Source organism: Mercenaria mercenaria, chromosome 19 (assembly GCF_021730395.1).
Source record: "Mercenaria mercenaria strain notata chromosome 19, MADL_Memer_1, whole genome shotgun sequence".
Taxonomy (NCBI): Eukaryota; Metazoa; Mollusca; class Bivalvia; order Venerida; family Veneridae; genus Mercenaria; species Mercenaria mercenaria.
In genome coordinates this window covers 41,459,539-41,480,478 of record NC_069379.1, presented here as the reverse complement: position 1 = coordinate 41,480,478, position 20,940 = coordinate 41,459,539, and the positions used below count along the sequence as shown (strand labels likewise).

Sequence of the window (20,940 nt, the reverse complement as noted above, 5' to 3'; positions counted from 1 at the left end):
TTACTGATTGTTTTCTCATTTTATTGCCTTTCAATTACAAAAATGTTTGTATCCGACCATGTTAGACTAGGATAAATCCCCAATTGTCCTTGTTATCAATATATTTTTTTCTTAAAATTTTAATATGAAAGTAACTGTGATAAACAGACGACATAAAGAGACGTCCAGGAGAAAAACATGTTCCGAGGAGGGTGAGGGTGAGGGAGCCATGTCACCGGATCCCCCCCCCCTCCCCACTCTTCCCCCAGATTGCCTCGGTTTATATTTGTGTCTAGCTTCGGCACTGAACATATATCTAACTTATAATAATAATTAAACACCTTCTACCTAAATGTTATATCAGCGGACAATAGATAATAAAGACCATCATTCTATCAAAATAGAAAAAGTGGAAACTTCATATCGGGAATCCTCGGTCGAACTATTCTATATCTTCTATTTCATGTCGTTCTATCTATCTATCTGTCTATCCGGAAAAAAGGGGTTATATACGAGCCGGTACTTACAATCTAATGTGTTTGAAAAAGTGCTTACAAAAAGTTTACGGCTTGTTTCTGATAAACAACTTATCTAAAGGCAAGAAATTGCAGTTTGAAAAATATTTATAGCTAATTCTAGCATAAAACTTCTGTTCTTGTCACTTTTCGGGGGTGTTTTAACAAGAGAGAAAACGTGTGTTAACAGAGAGATTCTCGCGCTCACGTGCTGTTATAACACCTTTTTATATATGCGCGTTCCGTGGCAAAGCGTAAACGCATTACGGCCCCAAAACGGATAATTAAAACGGAAATGACGTCAACGTGAAAAAAACCACGCAGACGTTCCCGCGCGTTTCATGGAATAATGACGCTGAGGGAGAATGTATTCATTTATTAGTGTTTTCTTTCGCTTTTTATGCTAGAATAGCGTTAGCGCATGTTCATTTCGTGTTATAACATCTTCAGAATCCCTTGGGATACGTTGGTACCTTCGCCCTATGGGATCGGGTACCAACCAATCCCTCGGGATTCTGCAGACGTTATTACACGAAAAAACATGCGTTATCCCTACAATAAAGTGAAAAAAAATGCATTATACAGTTCTGGATAAAATCAAGGGAAGTAATTGAAATGTTTTAAAAACGGGGAATGTACGTAGAGTGTAAACAAGCGAAAAAATCTCGAACTACTTTATAGGTACAGTATGTTTTGATAGTTATACTTAAAGTCAAAATGATATAGTCGATATTAAATGAAATCTGTAAAAAGATCCTTGGAAGCAAAGAATAAAACCAAGCAAAACAAAAGCAGATGATATTTTTGGCGGGAGTCTATTTTTAGATGATGTATATGCATTTAAACAATCTCGACTGTTCCTTATGACAAGTTAGATTTAGGAGTTATATGAATTAACCTATATTATTGTTTTTCAGAAGGTCTGTTATTACGTAGTTGTATTTCGCTAAAGATTGACTTAAAAGTGCGTAAACACACATTGGGAAAGAGGCTAATGTAATGAATATGCATGAGTCCTAGATGGCGGCGCCCTACGTGAATTCGGATGCCTTTGATGATACCATTGTATCTATTACCTGATCAGTCAAGTGTGACATGTTCACCATAAGTGTTCCTTCTCATGAGAAGGAACAATTATTATTATTATTATAATAATAATAATAATGATGGTGGTGATAACTTTATTTAAACAAACAGTTATGACCGCACCCTGCCGCTAAAGCCACCCTACCCCTTTTGCCGAATACCAGAGCTCAAAGCCTCACATGGTACGCCCGGACGGGCTACATATAAAGGTTTAAATCCCTTAGTTAATGGTGCCATCAATTATCATTATTACCCTACCCATAAAGCCTGTACCAGCAAGTACATTTAATGTAACAAACCTTGAAAATTTAAATTTTAAAATTATATTTTTTTTTTTTACAAAATAATACTAACCATCACCTGCTGTAAACGCATATAAAACAATTAAAAATAATAATAATGAAAATAAATAAATAAATAAATAAAAATATGCCAGGAAATCTCTGAGATACTGATTTGTTTTGAATGTATCAAGTGATTTACTTTCGCGTAGTTCCAACGGCAGTTCATGTTCATTTCACAGTTTTGAACCAATAGTACAGAAACTTTTATCATTAAATGTTTTGCATTTGTTGTATGGAACACCATAACGGCATTCAGAATATTCTGACGATCTCAGACCTTGTCTACTAGGAGCATACTCTGTAAGCAATTCTATTAAAAACATAGGTGATATGCCAATGTGACAGCTATACATGAAAGAAAGTATCTTAAACTCAATCCTTTCTTCACCAGCAACCAATGTAAGTCAAAAGTACAATGCTTGTTTGGAACTGTTCAATCTCCTCCTGTTCAGAATAAGTTTTGCGCACAGGTTTTGAATACGTTGCATCTTACGCACATCTTAGCAACACCATACAGTATAACATTGCAATAATCCAGATGTGAGATAACTAGAGACAAAACTTAAGTTTCAGTGGCTGCTTTTCTGAAATAGTTTTGGATGTTCTTAATTCGTAGGTAATTTAACATGGCAGCACGGCATTTGCGATTTATATGATCTTAAAATGTTCCGTCAAGAAATGCACCGAGATATCTAATTGTGCTTTCACGTTTGATATCATCACCAGCAATGATAACACATTCGTTCAATTGAGGTCTGCTACCAAACTAAAACATTAAGTTTTAAAAGTGTTCATTTTCAGTTTGTTTCTATTCATAAATACATTGATTATAACTGCACGACGTTCGAGATCTCCGATCGCTTGTGAGCATACGGAAACAGATGTGGAACGACAACTTTTATTTGCTAAATAATCATTAGCAAAACCGTAGTCTGATATGGATTTGGAAATGACATCAAACATGTCAAAAAGAGTTCCAGCATAGGTGAGATAGAGCCACGGACCAAAACAACTGCCTTGTGCGCCAGAGCAAAATGAATATTAATCATTTTTAAGCCTAAGTCTAAATTTAAGACTTAAGGTAATGGACCCGTAATGACAATCGGCAATTTACGTGACATTACGTAATATCCTGATATTACTTCGGCATTTTCCGGCAGCTAATGTAGTTTGTATGAGCAGCCAGACGGAGAATGCCGAAGTCAAATACGGAGAATACGTAACCGCACGGAAATAACCGATATTCATTACAGGTCCATTACCTTTATGTAGGGGATATGTAATGACGCTTGTTTACGTTTCTGAATTGTCAATTCGGCATTCTTCGGACGGTAAGTTGCTTAACGTGCATAACATTCTATAAAAAGCGGAAGATGTCGAAACAACATGTGGAGATTACGTAATTTTCCTATTGTTGTTCCGTGTCCACTACCTTTAAATGTTGATGAATACGGGCCCAGGATCTATACGGAACTTGCTTCTATTACAGTTTAAAATAGTTAATACGGGTTATAATAACCAACATTAATCGACATTATTATACGGTGCTCAACGATTCTATAGGCATTTAGTACTTGAGTACATGGCACTGTGTACATGAGTACATGGCATTGGATACATGAGTACATGGCATTAGATACATGAGTACATTACACTGAGTACATGTGTACATGGCATTGCATACACGAGTACAAGCGTATATGGTTCTTTAGTTTTGCTTATGCACTATTATAACGTGTGTTGGGGATTCACATCTTGTATCTTTGGTGCCGGCTGGCGGTTAATAGCTTTTTTGCGCGCCATTAAATGGTTTGAATTTCCCAGTGGTGGTTTTGTCATTGGACATTTCAAGGCTGTGTGCCTTGTTTTTTGTTGATGTTGTGTGAATGTTTTACTTTGTCTATATAATGTGCATTTATGTAAATGTTACGTTGCTGTAACGGAGCAGCGTTATTGGAATATGGCTGATTCCTTCGGGACTTTTATTTTCTGTTCCGTCTTGTCGCATAGATCAGAAAAAAAGACTTCTGAAAGTGTTTCCAGTGGAATAAAACAAGAATACTGTCCTATTGAGATCATTCATAACTGATGGGATACAAAGGGGCAATCTTTCAGTTCTTAACTATTCACTCTGTATTCAGATTTTTATTAGTCTTAAAGTAGTGGACCTGTAATCATAATCGGCAAATTACGTATTCTTTCCATATGAGTTCGGCATTTTCCGGCTTTTATGAAAGGTTATGTGCACATTTAATTACTTTACGACCGCAGAGCGAGGATTTGCCTAACGAAAATACGAAATCTCACGGAATCACACGGACATTGCCGAGTGTCATTACGGGTCCACTACCTTAAGAACACTGGTCTTTCTTAATCTCCTGACTTGGGAGTATATTGGGAGTAGAAAAACTGTACAGCACGTGCCTACGTTTTGGCATTATTAAGTCTTAGAGTTTTGTATATTTTAGAACAAAAGAAATAATTTTAGTTTTGAGATCTTTTTCAGTTACAGGTGCCCAAAACATAAATGTTTTACGCTCATCGATATACCAGGTATGTTGAAAATTTCATAGAAAGCGGCTTGAGTCTACTTTAAAATTCAACCTCTCTTTTTGAAATACATATAATACATACAGCATATTGAATGTTTTAAGTGTTCGAATCATGGAATCACAGTTTTTTTAATCCAGTTTTTAAAAGCTACACAAATATACACTGATGTATAGTAATAACTACTTAGAGAGATAAAAACTCATTATAACGTCACTGCCTTGTTATTCCAATCACAAGTCTATTCAAATTTGTCATTACGTTGATACCATCGAACTTGTTCGAATATGAACCGGAACTTTCGGTTTAAGATATTGTATTGAATTCAAAAATGTAATGGAAAAATAACTAAAACATTTTATCTATGAAATTTATTTATGAAACAGCATATAATTCAATTAATTGATTTACTTTTAACAGGTCATCATTCCTATGTTGTTTTATTTCCAGGTGCACAATTTTTTTTACTAATATCATATAACTTGATATTTTTTATTCTGACAATAGAATAGTTTTCAGTGCATATTACATTATTCAGATTTTAACACATATTTGGACACATGTACGTATCTATTCAACATATTAAATACATTTCAAACTTCAATTACAGAAACACTTTCTAATATACATGGTACATGAACAATGATTCCCAATATAAACATCCTTTGTTTTTACCGTATATAATATAACTTGACATTTTCCTTCTGACCATCGTATGTTTTTTCAGCGCATATTACATGATTCAGTTTTAAACACAAATTTGGACACATGTACGTATCTATACAAACATATTAAATACATTTCACAGTCCAGTTACAGATGAAACACTTTCTTATATACATGTTATCATGATTCCCAATATAACCAGATAGTCTAACAGTGAATCAAGTTATCAAGGTTTAATCAGTTATCGACACCATCTTGCATAAGACTATTATATATACATTTGTCTTTAATGTGATATACACTCCTCTTTCTAATTTCAACATCATGGTTGTTTACATGAACAATAATCTCAGAATTTAGCATCATCATTTGTTTAACGAAATTTCATTTCTACACTTTTCAAACAGTAATAGTTTTTTTTCCAGTGGTACCAGTTGATTTCTGTGGCATCTGATTTACAACTTGACGGAGTATGGATAAACTTGCCGTTTAGATTTGAAGTGTGACAACTCTTGTACCACCAGGCACCATGATATGTTTTTGCACAATTTCCCGAATTTATTTCATTGTCATTGTCAAACGTTGAAAACGCCATTCCATTATGAGGTTTAAGAGAATCTCCAGCATTTCCACTGTATCCACTCACCTCCAGTTTGTACTTGTCTTCTTCCGGATATATCCTGAACTTACTATACTTTGCAAAGGCGCGATTTCCCTCAAAATCTTCCATATCTATTCTTAGTTCATGATCTCCTGTTGCTGTAAGAATACTCAAACGTTCATTTCCTAGCCAGAATTCACCATTCAGATCGCCGAAGCCGTTTTTATACTCTTTCCAGTTACGATAGAAATCAATCTCACCATTCTCTCTTCTCTGAAACACAGTCCAACCACCTCCGTCAGTGGTTTGGTCACAGAAAATCTCAGGGCAATTTCCACGTTGATAGACGCCTGTGCGTAAATTTCCGTATTTTTTTGCATCTGAGCATGAGTTGCACACAAACAGGAGTTCCAGACGAGCAGATAGTTTATGCAAAGCTATTTGTTCCTCAGTAATCTCATTACGTAAAGCTATCTGTTCCTCAGTAATCTCTTTAAGTGCTTTTTCGACAGTATTCCGAACAGTTTCTTCTATCTGAGCTGCTACAATCCTAAATTCTTCTCTTGCAAGTACAGACGTGTCATTAATCTCATTACGCAAAGCTTTCTGTTCCTTATTAATATCATTAAATTGGACGGCAATGTCGTTTTTCATGAACGTATCTGCTTTTGCGACCCATGAAATCAGTTGCTCCGTCTTGTTTAGATTTATCATACAATATTTGTCCATGTCCTGTTTCATTAAAATCAAATTGTTTTCAATCTTTGGAATTTCTCTACGGATTCTCGCAGTTTCAGACTTTTCCTCCCTAAACGCTGTCCGAAGTCGTGTGAAATCTTCCCTTAAATGCTGTACATTTTCGTAGTCATCTTCATCCGTTCCTTGGGCCTCGTTAACAATGCCAACTTTCTGTTCAAGAGAGGCGTTCAGTCTTTTATCTATTTCACCAAGTCTGTCAATAACTTCGGCGTAATCCTCATCTCTGAACTTTGCTTCTGTATTGAATCTAGATTCCAGATGTTTAATCCTTTCTATAACTCGTTTTGAATTTGAGCAGTAAACTCCAATAATACAGAGTACGATTAACACAGCCCTTTTACATACAGAAATTGGCATTGTTAAATGTGTCTAAAATGCACTGTTCTGTACACGACCGAAGTTCAGATAATTTCCTTTTCAGTAGAATTTTACTGATATAAAATCTAAAACACCGATATTACATTTGTGCTTCAGCAGCAGTCATCTTTTAAAAATAAATCTCATGTATATATATAAATATATATACTCTTCCTCCTCTTGAATAGCACGATGTATTACCAATCAACGCGCTCTGACTAATCATTCAATTCTACCAAAGCGGTTATCATACAACAAACATCCTGTTTCTTTCTCTTAGACAGGAACTTTCTAATCATACAATTACGTACACTGCTGTTTCTCAGAATTGCTACGCGTGCATTATGATAAGAAAATATACTCAAAGACATAAAAACGTCTCATGCATAAATAACGGAAAGCGAATTTTTATTTTGATTTTCATAAGTACATTTGTAAATTAAGGAATAATATTTCGCAGAATCATATTTTCATATATTTAGTAATACAAATAGATTATACGCCTGTAAAATAGCTTTAAAAATTTCCCGGAAACACAGAAAACAGCAAACACGGCCGGAGCCATGCATCGCAAAGAAAGCCCGCTAAAAATAAAACAATATAGTGAAAAGATATAGCAGATGGGTTGCTTCAAAAATCCAACAACACGTTCGTTTGAATTATATTCAAGATGCAAATATTGGTATGGAGTATATAAGTAGGGGTTCAGGGAAAGCCGCGCTCCAAAAGATCAGTCTTCATAGTCTGTAAACTATACCCCCACTCATAGTAAAGGGAGAGGTGGGGCGTAAAAGTAGAGGGCAAGAGGTGTACAACCACAAACAAGACAATATATACATAGAAAATATACGGAACGGACAAAAAGCAAGTGGACCTGACCGTGTAATAACGCTGGCATGAAATTTCGCGAAAACGTGAAGAAGGACTGTTTCGCGCGGGCTTAAATTCGCGCATTTTCAATTTTAGAAATGGAAAATATAATAAAAAAATAATAATAGCGCGGTCTTAAATTCGCGCATCGGTCTCGGTCCTAGCGCGAAATACGCGAAAATTGGTCATACGCGAATAAAAATGATTTCACAGTAGTGTTAAAATACGGATGTAACACGTCCCATGGAATAACGTAGGAGTGCGAAGACGTCTAAGGAGAGTTATTCTTTGCACCAGTGGTAACACTGTTTGACTACGAAACTACGAGACCAGGTGTCGTGAAGTCGAGTCCCTGCTTCTCCAACTGAAATTTACAAACATTGGGATGAGAGTCCCGTGTATGCGTGTTATACACCTGCTGCGCTAAAGAATCAGGGAAGCTTCTGGAATTAGAGCGTATTCTGTATCTTGCACTATCCTCCCACTATGAATACTAACAGTCGTCTGGGGGTGGCGACTACAAATAAACTTATATAGGAACAAAAGTTTAATAATTGATTCAGTGTGTGTGTAAATTGTAATTAAGTGTAACACCGTTTTGTTATACCGTTTCGATTCTATAAATAGTAGATCAAATGGAGTGGCACTCTTTCTCGGCATAATATGGCGCCAAATAATACGTATTTCTGATGTGAATATTGCCGTGTTTTAATGAAAATGTGCATGTTTTATTCATATTAGAATAATCATTAAATTCGGTTTTCAAACGCTGGATATTCGAGTGCTAATGCTTATCAGTAAGTTGTAAATCGGGTTTTTGTTTCATATTTCATTTATTGTTTCATTCTCTCACTTTGTTTGACCAGATTGTTTTGAAACTAAAAACATTTTTAAAAAATGTTAGAGCTACTACACTTCGCAGCCGCTGAAAGCTGGTATCTTCTCAGTAATCACTTGCGGGAATAGATTGAAACTTTACACGCTTGTTAACTATGATTGTCTAACATGCTCAATAATCCTAGTTTGTTTACAAAATTACGCCTTTTGTTACTTATCAACTTCTGGTTAAGTTTTTGTATGTAAGGTGGTATTGAAACTTCACTGGAATAATCTGGCATGCACTGGGCAGGTCTCATAGGTTGGTAGGTATTAAATACCTCCGCTACTAATTTCTATGTAAAACAAAAAATTATAGCATGTTTTAATCAGCATTTCACGACGTGCAAATTTTTCATTTTACAATTTTACAGCTATCATGCATTTTTACAAAGTTATGGCCCTTTTGACTCTGCATTTTTCTGTTCAGTTTTGAATGAGGATTCTAATCCAAATGAAGAATTTTTCTGATATTATTTTTCTTTTTTATCCTTTTTCTTTTCTGTACCCTTATTTTTTACTATTTTATTTGTATTTTACACAATATATTCCTATTTCTATGTTTAATCAAAATGATCTTTGGTATGATACTGAACTTTTATCATCTGTCATATCGGTTTTGGAAATTTCTCTGTCTTTGTGTCATAGAGAAAATAAAAACAACCAAAGGAATAGAAACAATTTTTAGGCAAAAATGTAAAGAAAATTAACTGCCGTCGCTGGGTTTCGAACCAACACTGCAACATATCAGTTAAATATAGTCAGTTTGCTTTACCTCTGAACTCATTTGTTACTGGTACGAAAACTAGAATTATTTAGTTGTCGACAAGTTACTAAAATGTAAAATTCATTATGTTTCTTTTTATCTATTTATAGTTATGTATGTAGTTTGGACATAGTATCTGATTGCAACTGTACTTGTATAAATAGTGTCAGAACATGACTTCGTGCTCCATGTAATGAAAAATGTCTGTGACCCAAAACGTACAGCGTCTGTGTAAATTTAAGACTCCGGTATATACCGGATTCCAGCGACTTGAATGATAAGTATCTTTAATGTGTATATTTTGTAACCATGGTATTACTAACCCTAACCTTTAGTCAGTATAGTATACATATTATACACTAAATGCGTGCGGACATGCAAATATTTGCGTATTTTTGCCGTACGCTCCAATTGATAATCACTTCCGGACATGCGTAGAAGACCGCCCCAACTCTGCAATTAGCAACATCGATGAAAAATTATAGCGCTTATACCACGAGGTATAATTCACATACGATGCACATGCTTGTATTATGAAATATCATTGACTAAAAGCTGTGGACTCGTAATGACACTGGGCAATTTCCATAGGATTACGTAGATAAATACTCTCGTTAGGCTATTCAGCATTCTTCCGGCGTAAATATAATTTATGACCTTCCGTACAAAACGGAGAGTGCCGAAATCGTATACGGAGAATGCCGAACTGTCAAACTAAAGTCTTCATTCATCAAGGGACAGTACCCTGTATTTACCGTTGATAAAACAAATTAGATATGCGAGTTTCTCCCCTTATCTACCTGTTAGGTAACATAGTCACCAATAAAAAGTGTTGTCATTATCATCTATAAAAGAATAGGAAGGACGAAATCGGAGTCCGTATAATTAATGCAAGAATTTTATTGGATAAAATATTTTCATGTTCACCTGAAATATGAACAGAATCAGTAACCAATCTCTTTAAAAGATAGTCATTTAGTGTTAAAATAACATTCTGCTTCAAGGCCTTCTCTCGATGCGGAGATACCCGATTATCAAATGAAAGTTATTTTTTTAGTACAGGCTGTGAAATGGATTAAGGCAGTCTGACATTGTGGAACTTTTACTTGCAACAACTAAAAACACATGTATTTACAATATGTAACAGTACAGAAAGAAATAACAATTTATTAATTTTTAGGTTCATCAGACCACTATCGCATTTGCATTTGCTTAGTAAATTAAGTATAATATGTTGCGCAACAGAACATCTGGTTGTATATCCGTATGGAAAGTGCACACTGCATACAGTTATGTATACTCGCATTTCTGTGATCAAAAGTATTAAATAATTTCCGAAAAAGTCAACGTTTTAGGACAGATGTTTAGGATAGAAATATGATGATTTAATTAAACATCTGGTTCATTTTCTTTCATTTCGTTTCATCATGAAGTTTTTCTTTTTACAGCTGACACTTATACAGGCGCGGATACCTGCTGTGCTTACAGAAGTTTTATGCTGTGACCATGCTGACTATTAATCAGAAACACATTACACGCTTATATTTACTGATTTTGTTTATAATTTCTGAACTGAATCTCAAACGTTATATTATTTTTATTTCGCACGCACTTATATTTCATTTATTTCCCTTTTACAAAAATGCAACCGATATACATTTGTATTCTGTCAGTCACAGTAAAGCGTGGATATACAATTTACAAAACTATAAAATGTAATTTTTGACATTTAAAATCTATTGTATTCTAAGACTGAATATTTCAATGACACGTGGTTGCGACAATTTACATTTTTTTACCGTAACAATGACACGTGGCTGTGACATTTACCGCAATACACAGTACAGTAATTTTTATATCAGTTTTTAACAAACAAAAAAAACAAAAACACGCAAAATGCGATAAAGGCAATATTTCATCTTTTATTTTTAAAACAATCAGTCAAAAACTAAAGCTATACAATGGTATTCCAGCTATAATAATTCTAATATCTTTGCCTCTACTGCGGAATACTTCAAGCAAGACAGAGAATCTTATCAGCTAACCGAACATAACTCTGGCATTTTTGACAGAGTGGCTAAAAAGCAATTTTAGCCGTTTTTAAATGCAAATGGAAGCAAGATGCTATTGAATTACTTTAAATATTTTTGTATCGCCATTTTCTTTGTTTGTTATACTTTCACGTCATAACAGTGATAAACACACCAGTGGAAAGATAAGAAAATGAACTTAATGGCAGGAACAGTGATAAATTTAAATATCAAAACAGGAAATAAGAATGGTCAAAACAAAATTCAATCCTTCTATATTTCAATGTAAATCACAGGTCTGTCTGATATCAGAAAGTCTTCGCGGCGGCTGTTCTCGCACCCCGCTGCGGATGGCTTGATTATACGCCTATTAAGTAAGAAGAAAAAAGTTGGGTATGCGGAGAGTGCCGAAATCGTATACGGAGAGTGCCGAAATCGCATACGGAGAATGTCGAAATCGTATACGAAGAGTGCCGAAATTGTATACGGAGAATGCCGAAATCGTATACGGAGAATTCCGAAATTGTATACGGAGAATGCCGAAATCGTATACGGAGAATGCCGAAATCGGATACGGAGAGTACGGAATTTGCCGATTGTCATTACGAACTATCTACCTCAAAACCACTAAGAATCCAATGAAATCCTACTGTAGTTAGTATGCATGGTTTCTTTTTACTAACCGTAAAACACATTATGGTGTCACCCCGGTATAGAAGTACTTCCGGGTCGTTGTATCCTAGAAAGTAGTTCTTTGAAATTTTGAAGTTCCCAATTTAACGCTATCCCTACTTTGATGTATTTATTGATACTGTGTACATTTTTTTGTCATTTCTGATGTCTTTAACAGTTGTTTTATGTGTGTTTTTCAGGATTACATTTCTGTGCGGAAGGATTAAAAAACTACACCAGACTGGTGGCAATGACAGATGTCAGTGGGAAATTTAAACATGGACTAGATACTTTGATGTGTAGCAAAAAAGTTCATCGTTGATGGTGGTGTTTTTCAAACGTTTGACGCAATGACGTAATAAATGCGACGTACTAACAGTGATTTTATTGCTTAATAGCATACTGTCTCGGTCTTCTTTTTGATAGAAGAATAAATCCGGCCGTCTTAGAATATTATGTTTAATCTTGTTTGTTACATGTTATCAATGTTATCTAGATAAACTACGTCAATCCTTGATTTCAAGTTTCACAAACTTTCGGAACTACCTTTAGATAATATCAAAAGCCAGATGGTACTTTGAAGCAATTACCTGCACATCTGTTTATGTTTCTGTAACACCTAGCACGAATTTATTTAGATAAGAAAAAAAAATACCCACTACAATGATGCGTGAAACAATTCGAATCCCATTATATTAAAAAACAAACTTTTGCATCATTTGTCCTGTAATTGAGATAAATGATACATGTATTGGATTTATTTTTATTCAAACATTTGACCATTCTGGCTACAAACAAATCCATAAACTTCATCGGAATCTGTTGGTAAAAAGGGTCAAATCGCTAATAGAAAGAAAGACGTGTATAATTTTGTCATTTAAATTACTGATATGTGGACTATTTGCTGATATGATAAAAGACTTAAGTTAATGGCAGATTTGTTTTATTAGACAAAACACATTTTATTTGCATAAACATGTACTTACTTTAGAACAGGTCAACCTTTGAAAATAAGACAAACTCTAACATCGGAAACACAACTGTTGTACTGTCCGACAAAATATTTAAATTCAAAATATACTAGTATTGCAATAGAGTTATGTTGTTACCATGCGTGCTATACCCACTATCCTGGAAAGTTACAACATTGACATTTCCCTCCCCTGGAAAGTTACAATATTGACATTTCCCCCTGGAAAGTTACAACATTGACATTTCCCCCTGGAAAGTTACAACATTGACATTTCCCTCCCCTGAAAAGTTACAACATTGACATTTTCCCCTGGAAAGTTACAACATTGACATTTCCCTCCCCTGGAAAGTTATAACATTGACATTTCCCCCTGGAAAGTTACAACATTGACATTTTCCTCCCCTGGAAAGTTACAACATTGACATTTTTCCCTGGAAAGTTACAACATTGACATTTTCCTCCCCTGGAACGTTACAACATTGACATTTCCCTCCCCTGGAAAGTTACAACATTGACATTTCCCTCCCCTGGAAAGTTACAACATTGACATTTTCCCCTCCCCTGGAAAGTTACAACATTGACATTTCCCTCCCCTGGAAAGTTACAACATTGACATTTCCCTCCCCTGGAAAGTTACAACATTGACATTTTCCCCTGGAAAGTTACAACATTGACATTTTCCTCCCCTGGAAAGTTACAACATTGACATTTCCCCCTGGAAAGTTACAACATTGACATTTCCCTCCCCTGGAAAGTTACAGCATTGACATTTTCCCTTGCCCTGGAAAGTTACAACATTGACATTTCCCCCTGGAAAGTTACAACATTGACATTTCCCTCCCATGGAAAGTTACAACATTGACATTTTCCCCTGGAAAGTTACAACATTGACATTTTCCTCCCCTGGAAAGTTACAACATTGACATTTTCCTCTGGAAAGTTACAACATTGACATTTCCCTCCCCTGGAAAGTTACTATTTGCTGATATGATAAAAGACTTAAGTTAATGGCAGATTTGTTTTATTAGACAAAACACATTTTATTTGCATAAACATGTACTTACTTTAGAACAGGTCAACCTTTGAAAATAAGACAAACTCTAACATCGGAAACACAACTGTTGTACTGTCCGACAAAATATTTAAATTCAAAATATACTAGTATTGCAATAGAGTTATGTTGTTACCATGCGTGCTATACCCACTATCCTGGAAAGTTACAACATTGACATTTCCCTCCCCTGGAAAGTTACAATATTGACATTTCCCCCTGGAAAGTTACAACATTGACATTTCCCCCTGGAAAGTTACAACATTGACATTTCCCTCCCCTGAAAAGTTACAACATTGACATTTTCCCCTGGAAAGTTACAACATTGACATTTCCCTCCCCTGGAAAGTTATAACATTGACATTTCCCCCTGGAAAGTTACAACATTGACATTTTCCTCCCCTGGAAAGTTACAACATTGACATTTTCCCCTGGAAAGTTACAACATTGACATTTCCCTCCCCTGGAACGTTACAACATTGACATTTCCCTCCCCTGGAAAGTTACAACATTGACATTTCCCTCCCCTGGAAAGTTACAACATTGACATTTTCCCCTCCCCTGGAAAGTTACAACATTGACATTTCCCTCCCCTGGAAAGTTACAACATTGACATTTCCCTCCCCTGGAAAGTTACAACATTGACATTTTCCCCTGGAAAGTTACAACATTGACATTTTCCTCCCCTGGAAAGTTACAACATTGACATTTCCCCCTGGAAAGTTACAACATTGACATTTCCCTCCCCTGGAAAGTTACAGCATTGACATTTTCCCTTGCCCTGGAAAGTTACAACATTGACATTTCCCCCTGGAAAGTTACAACATTGACATTTCCCTCCCATGGAAAGTTACAACATTGACATTTTCCCCTGGAAAGTTACAACATTGACATTTTCCTCCCCTGGAAAGTTACAACATTGACATTTTCCTCTGGAAAGTTACAACATTGACATTTCCTCCCCTGGAAAGTTACTATTTGCTGATATGATAAAAGACTTAAGTTAATGGCAGATTTGTTTTATTAGACAAAACACATTTTATTTGCATAAACATGTACTTACTTTAGAACAGGTCAACCTTTGAAAATAAGACAAACTCTAACATCGGAAACACAACTGTTGTACTGTCCGACAAAATATTTAAATTCAAAATATACTAGTATTGCAATAGAGTTATGTTGTTACCATGCGTGCTATACCCACTATCCTGGAAAGTTACAACATTGACATTTCCCTCCCCTGGAAAGTTACAATATTGACATTTCCCCCTGGAAAGTTACAACATTGACATTTCCCCCTGGAAAGTTACAACATTGACATTTCCCTCCCCTGAAAAGTTACAACATTGACATTTTCCCCTGGAAAGTTACAACATTGACATTTCCCTCCCCTGGAAAGTTATAACATTGACATTTCCCCCTGGAAAGTTACAACATTGACATTTTCCTCCCCTGGAAAGTTACAACATTGACATTTTCCCCTGGAAAGTTACAACATTGACATTTCCCTCCCCTGGAACGTTACAACATTGACATTTCCCTCCCCTGGAAAGTTACAACATTGACATTTCCCTCCCCTGGAAAGTTACAACATTGACATTTTCCCCTCCCCTGGAAAGTTACAACATTGACATTTCCCTCCCCTGGAAAGTTACAACATTGACATTTCCCTCCCCTGGAAAGTTACAACATTGACATTTTCCCCTGGAAAGTTACAACATTGACATTTTCCTCCCCTGGAAAGTTACAACATTGACATTTCCCCCTGGAAAGTTACAACATTGACATTTCCCTCCCCTGGAAAGTTACAGCATTGACATTTTCCCTTGCCCTGGAAAGTTACAACATTGACATTTCCCCCTGGAAAGTTACAACATTGACATTTCCCTCCCATGGAAAGTTACAACATTGACATTTTCCCCTGGAAAGTTACAACATTGACATTTTCCTCCCCTGGAAAGTTACAACATTGACATTTTCCTCTGGAAAGTTACAACATTGACATTTCCCTCCCCTGGAAAGTTACAACATTGACATTTAAAGTTACAACATTGACATTTCCCTCCCCTGGAAAGTTACAACATTGACATTTCCCCCTGGAAAGTTATAAAGGCTAGTTTTATTGATAGTTCTTATATCATCTTATAGCATCTCAGATGTCAATAGTTTTTGTAGCATCCTGCAGCCTGTAAGATGCAAGTTAGTTTTGTTGATAGTTCTTATAGCATCTTGCATAAATGGTACTTTTTAGATCTTTCTTATAGCATCTTTATGTCTGTCAGATAAAGGTTAGTTTTGTAGACAATTCGTTTAGCATCTTGAATCCTGTCACTTAGAGGTTAGATTTGTAGATCTTTCTACTAGCACCCATCTTGCAACTTCGCAAATAATGATTAGTTTTGTAGGTAATTCTTATAGCATCGTGCAGCCTCTCAGATAAAAATCATTTTAGTTAGTTTGTACGTAGATCAGCATCTCATGTAAAATTTAGTTTGGTTATAACATATAGGTAAAGCTTTTATGGTAAAAAAAACTTAAAATCTCTCCTGTTATTATACATAGACCAAAGGAAAAACTGACCTTTGTCGGAATGATATATCAGTTTTTTTTAAAACACAATCTAAGTCGTTCTCTGCATGTTTTAGTTGATGTCCGTTATAGAAAGGGTGAGATTCATACTTATAGCAGTATGAGAACACTATGCTAAATCAGGTGTACATGGTGTCTCGAAATTCAGAACTGATCAAATTTTCCGTCATAGTTTAATTCGATGTTAATGAGATGTAAATAAGACAGTCCTGTTTTTTTGCCGTGTTTGTGTGCTATAAAACCCATATCAAATAAAATTATCATGCAACTTCATAACTTGAAATGTTGATATATAATGCACTTGTAAAACAAAATATTGCCGCATTGAATAAACCGTGTACCTTCATAGAGTAGCCACGTAATGAATTTATGGGACAGTTTTTGCGGCGGGCCGCTTGCGGCCTCTGCCGCTTAGTTAACATTCACAGTTTCAAAGTGTGTCATCGCGCGGAAGATCGAAAATTGGAGACAATCCGAATAACACATCAAATTGAAGCGTAATAATTCTTGTAAAACAGATAGTTTAATGAGAAGAAGGGTTAGTGTTAACTGCGTGATGATTTATAAAGTATTTATATCTTGTATGGTAAACCTGATTTATACAGTAATAAACCCGTCAAACTAGTTCAATAACAGAACTATTTGACTTCGCGGAATGTCATTGGACAAAACCAAACAACACACTGTGACAAAATAGTCCACATTTTCATTGTTATTACACCGCAAAAATGCATTTGATGAAGTTTGTTTATTATCCTACTTTAGTGCATTTTAATAAGAATAAAGAAGAAAATCTAGGCGAATGATATTTTTTGTTTTAATAGGTATTACCGGACTTGTTTAATTATTGTTGTTTATGACGCCATCTTGTTTTTGTGAATGAAACAACAACAACTTCTAAAGGACATATCTGTTTACGAGTATGCGGTGATTTTTTTTTTATAAAACGAGCTTTTAATAGGAAGGTGAGACCGTGTCAAGGTGTCACTAATGTATAGCGTATGCCTGCCGTATTTGCAATTACCACAAAATAGTTTTTATAATGGAAACGTTCGAAGAAGCGGAAAATGACTCATCGATAGCTTTATAGATTTCAGCACTTAAACAGTTTAAAAAAGTCTCAAATCAAGGAATATTGCATTTAGAATGGAATGTTATTGAGGAAAAGGGTATCTATTTTTCTATCAAGCAGCGTTATGGCTTGTGTATAGATTTAAATCGGGCCTTACGTTTGCTTGGTAAGAATAGGTATTCCAAATTGCAACTAGTACTACTAACTAGCAGAACTTCGGATACTTCACATATGGCATCAAATTAAAAGAAGATTTCTACGTCATTCATGTTCAGCAGGACACAGATTGACAGAAGGCGGGTAAAAACACAAGGTTAGCCATTGATTTTTTTGCTTTTATTTCATGGTGTACGGGATTTTTTGTCAGAGCTATTTTATGAAGGTTAATAATTTGTAGGGTGTATTGATTTTTAGCAAAGAAGTATAACTATAAATATACAGAATCGCAACTAGAGATCATCTCCAGCAGGCACGTATCCCCGCGATAACTGGTGTTATCTTCTTGAACGGTTAATGCTGACTTGATCACTCCTGATCAAATCGATAGACGCTTATTAATTTAAAACTGGTGATACATGTACGGCCGTCACGTAATAAACCGAATCGGGTCCAATTTTCAAACGAGCACTGTTGATTTCTCAGACTTCCAATCATAAATTCATTTCTTCCCTGTGATCTTGTAGAAAATACTAACAACATTAAAAAAGCACCATTAACATTATAAACAAACGATCTTAAAATAGAAAGTTTTTCACGACACAATTTTTTTATCCTGCTTTCTGTTTCATACACTGGTAACGGCTGACCGGATCGGGCCCAATTTTCAAAAGACCACATCTGAATTTCCAGACTTCCAATCATAATTTATTCCTTCCTTCCCTGTGTAAAAATACTAACAACAATATATATATATATATATATATATATATATATATATATATATATATAGTCAACATTAAAAACACCATTATCATTATAAACAAACAATTATGACAATCTAATAGAAAGTTTTTCATGGCAAATTTTTATCCTTCTGTTGTATGGTAAAAAATTCATACATCGGTAAAACGAGATCTCATTCAGTTACCACGTGATGTTTGCGAGATTTGCTCTATGTGCCTTTCAAGTTGCGGGTCTGTTTATTCTTATAGGCTTAGCGCTTTGTTTTTAGGCAATGATTAGGGGTCAAGACGCCAGTACCAGACATCTAGACAAGTTCCATTTATCTCTGGACAGATGAATTAAAGATAAAATAATAAACAATGTTTTCTTTAGTATTTAAGACATGGATTGTGCTCATGAACTGTTGAATTGGTTTAAGTAATGGCGACAGTCGTTAATTGCTGTTAAAATTTTCTATTCAATATGCCTCAGACTTTCGAGTGAGAGCAACATGCATGTAATTATGATTAAAAGATAAATACAAAAATTAAATGAAGGCAACTTTAGGCTAGGCTTAATATACTCATTTGGTTTATTGGGATGACTTATTTTATGATATGATATTTTTTATCCGTCTAAGCTTTACCCGTATCAGCATTTTAATGTTAGGAAAACGAAGACATTAAAAATAAAAAAAATGTCATATATACTGGTCAGACTTATTGCTCTAATACATTAAACATTAATATATTCATGTTGAATTTAACTAATAATTTTAAATAACAGACATAAATCTATATAATATAATGTAAACAGGTGTGAGGAGATATTTACCCCGACACCTGTTTCAATACGCAGCGGACGCGAACGACACTAACTTGCAGAAAGAAAACACATATACATTAAAAAAATGTCAGTGAAGCAATTTTATGCTTTAATGTCGACATAAATTCATTATCAGAGATGTAATCATTACAAATACATTGTACATGTACCAGAAAACATTCATATTGGGGATTTCTTAAGTTTGGACGTGACGGAACAGCGACAGTCAGATTTATGTTATCACGCTGTCCCAAAACGTTCTGCTTTATGACAAGAAATCAGAACCTTTACCAGCAATTACCTTATACACAGTAGCCCGCCCGCTTAGCTCAGTAGTAGGTAAGAGCGTTGGTCTACGGATCGCGGGGTCGCGAGTTCGATCCTCGGGCGGGGCGTATGTTCTCCGTGACTATTTGATAAACGACATTGTGTCTGAAATCATTAGTCCTCCACCTCTGATAATTCATGTGGGGAAGTTGGCAGTTACTTGCGGAGAACAGGTTTGTACTGGTACAGAATCCAGGAACACTGGTTAGGTTAACTGCCCGCCGTTATATGACTGAAATACTGTTGAAAAACGGCGTTAAATCCAAAACAAACAAAACAAAACTTATACACAGTAGTACATGTACATGTTGTATATTGATGCCCGGACTAGGGGTGTAGCGATATGCTTAGTCTCACAATACCATACTATCATGTGACAAAATTAAAACAAACAAAATAATGTTCCTTCTCTTGGAAAATACTTGAAATTTTGCTTTAAAGTTAAAGAAACTGTAATAAATGATACATTTGTTTAGTTGCTATCTTCAACAGTGATTGTATGGAAGTTTTCATTCAGTGTCGATCTCTACTTTTCACTGTATCATAAAACAGACCTATGATACGATACTCTTATCGCCATTATGCCTTTACACCCTTAGCCCGGATCTCTAGACCTTAATGTATTTATTGTGTGAAGTTGTGCATTTCCGTTTTGCTATATGAACATGTACTATGATCCATAAGACATAACGTGATGAAAAACAAAAAAACTTAAAATATCGTAAAAAATGAAGTTTAAAGGTAATATTGAGCATGTTATACTAAGCTTACTTATAGGAGTAACACATACCTGGATACCAGCTGCTAGAAACTCTAGTTGGTGGGAAATATTATTTAAAAAAATGATATAAAATCAGACGATAAATAGAACAGTAGGTTTTTATAGTCCCCTACAGGTGGAACACCGGAGTGGATTATAGGAATGACGTCAACCCATCTGTCTGTCCGTCTGCAAATCTGGCTCCTGCAATAACTCAAAAAGTATTCAAGCTAGGTTCATAAAACTTGGTATGTAAATAGAGCCTATTAGAGCGCAATAAGTAGATATGCATGTATTTGACTTATGCTTATAGGTCAAAGGTCAGTGTCACTATTGAAAGTCAAGAAAAAATTGTTTCTGCTGATGGATTATCTAGTGCTACACAAAAAT

At 35.3% G+C, this 20,940-nt stretch overlaps 2 protein-coding genes across 2 annotated transcripts in view; one reads left to right on the top strand and one right to left on the bottom strand.

Annotated features, from left to right (window-relative positions):
• Positions 1-20,940, top strand: part of LOC123542762 (loricrin-like) — a 105,216-nt gene that overhangs the window by 39,565 nt on the left and 44,711 nt on the right. The window lies entirely within an intron of this gene.
• LOC123541795 (fibrinogen-like protein 1) lies at positions 4,831-7,088 on the bottom strand. The gene has a single exon (XM_045327401.2). It carries the CDS (start codon positions 6,855-6,857, stop codon positions 5,514-5,516), a length of 1,344 nt encoding a protein of 447 aa, XP_045183336.2. The 5' UTR covers positions 6,858-7,088; the 3' UTR covers positions 4,831-5,513.

What these genes read in the sequence shown, in the direction of transcription:
- LOC123541795 (XM_045327401.2), bottom strand. Translation starts at nt 6,857, where the DNA reads ATGCCAATTTCTGTATGTAAAAGGGCTGTGTTAATCGTACTCTGTATT.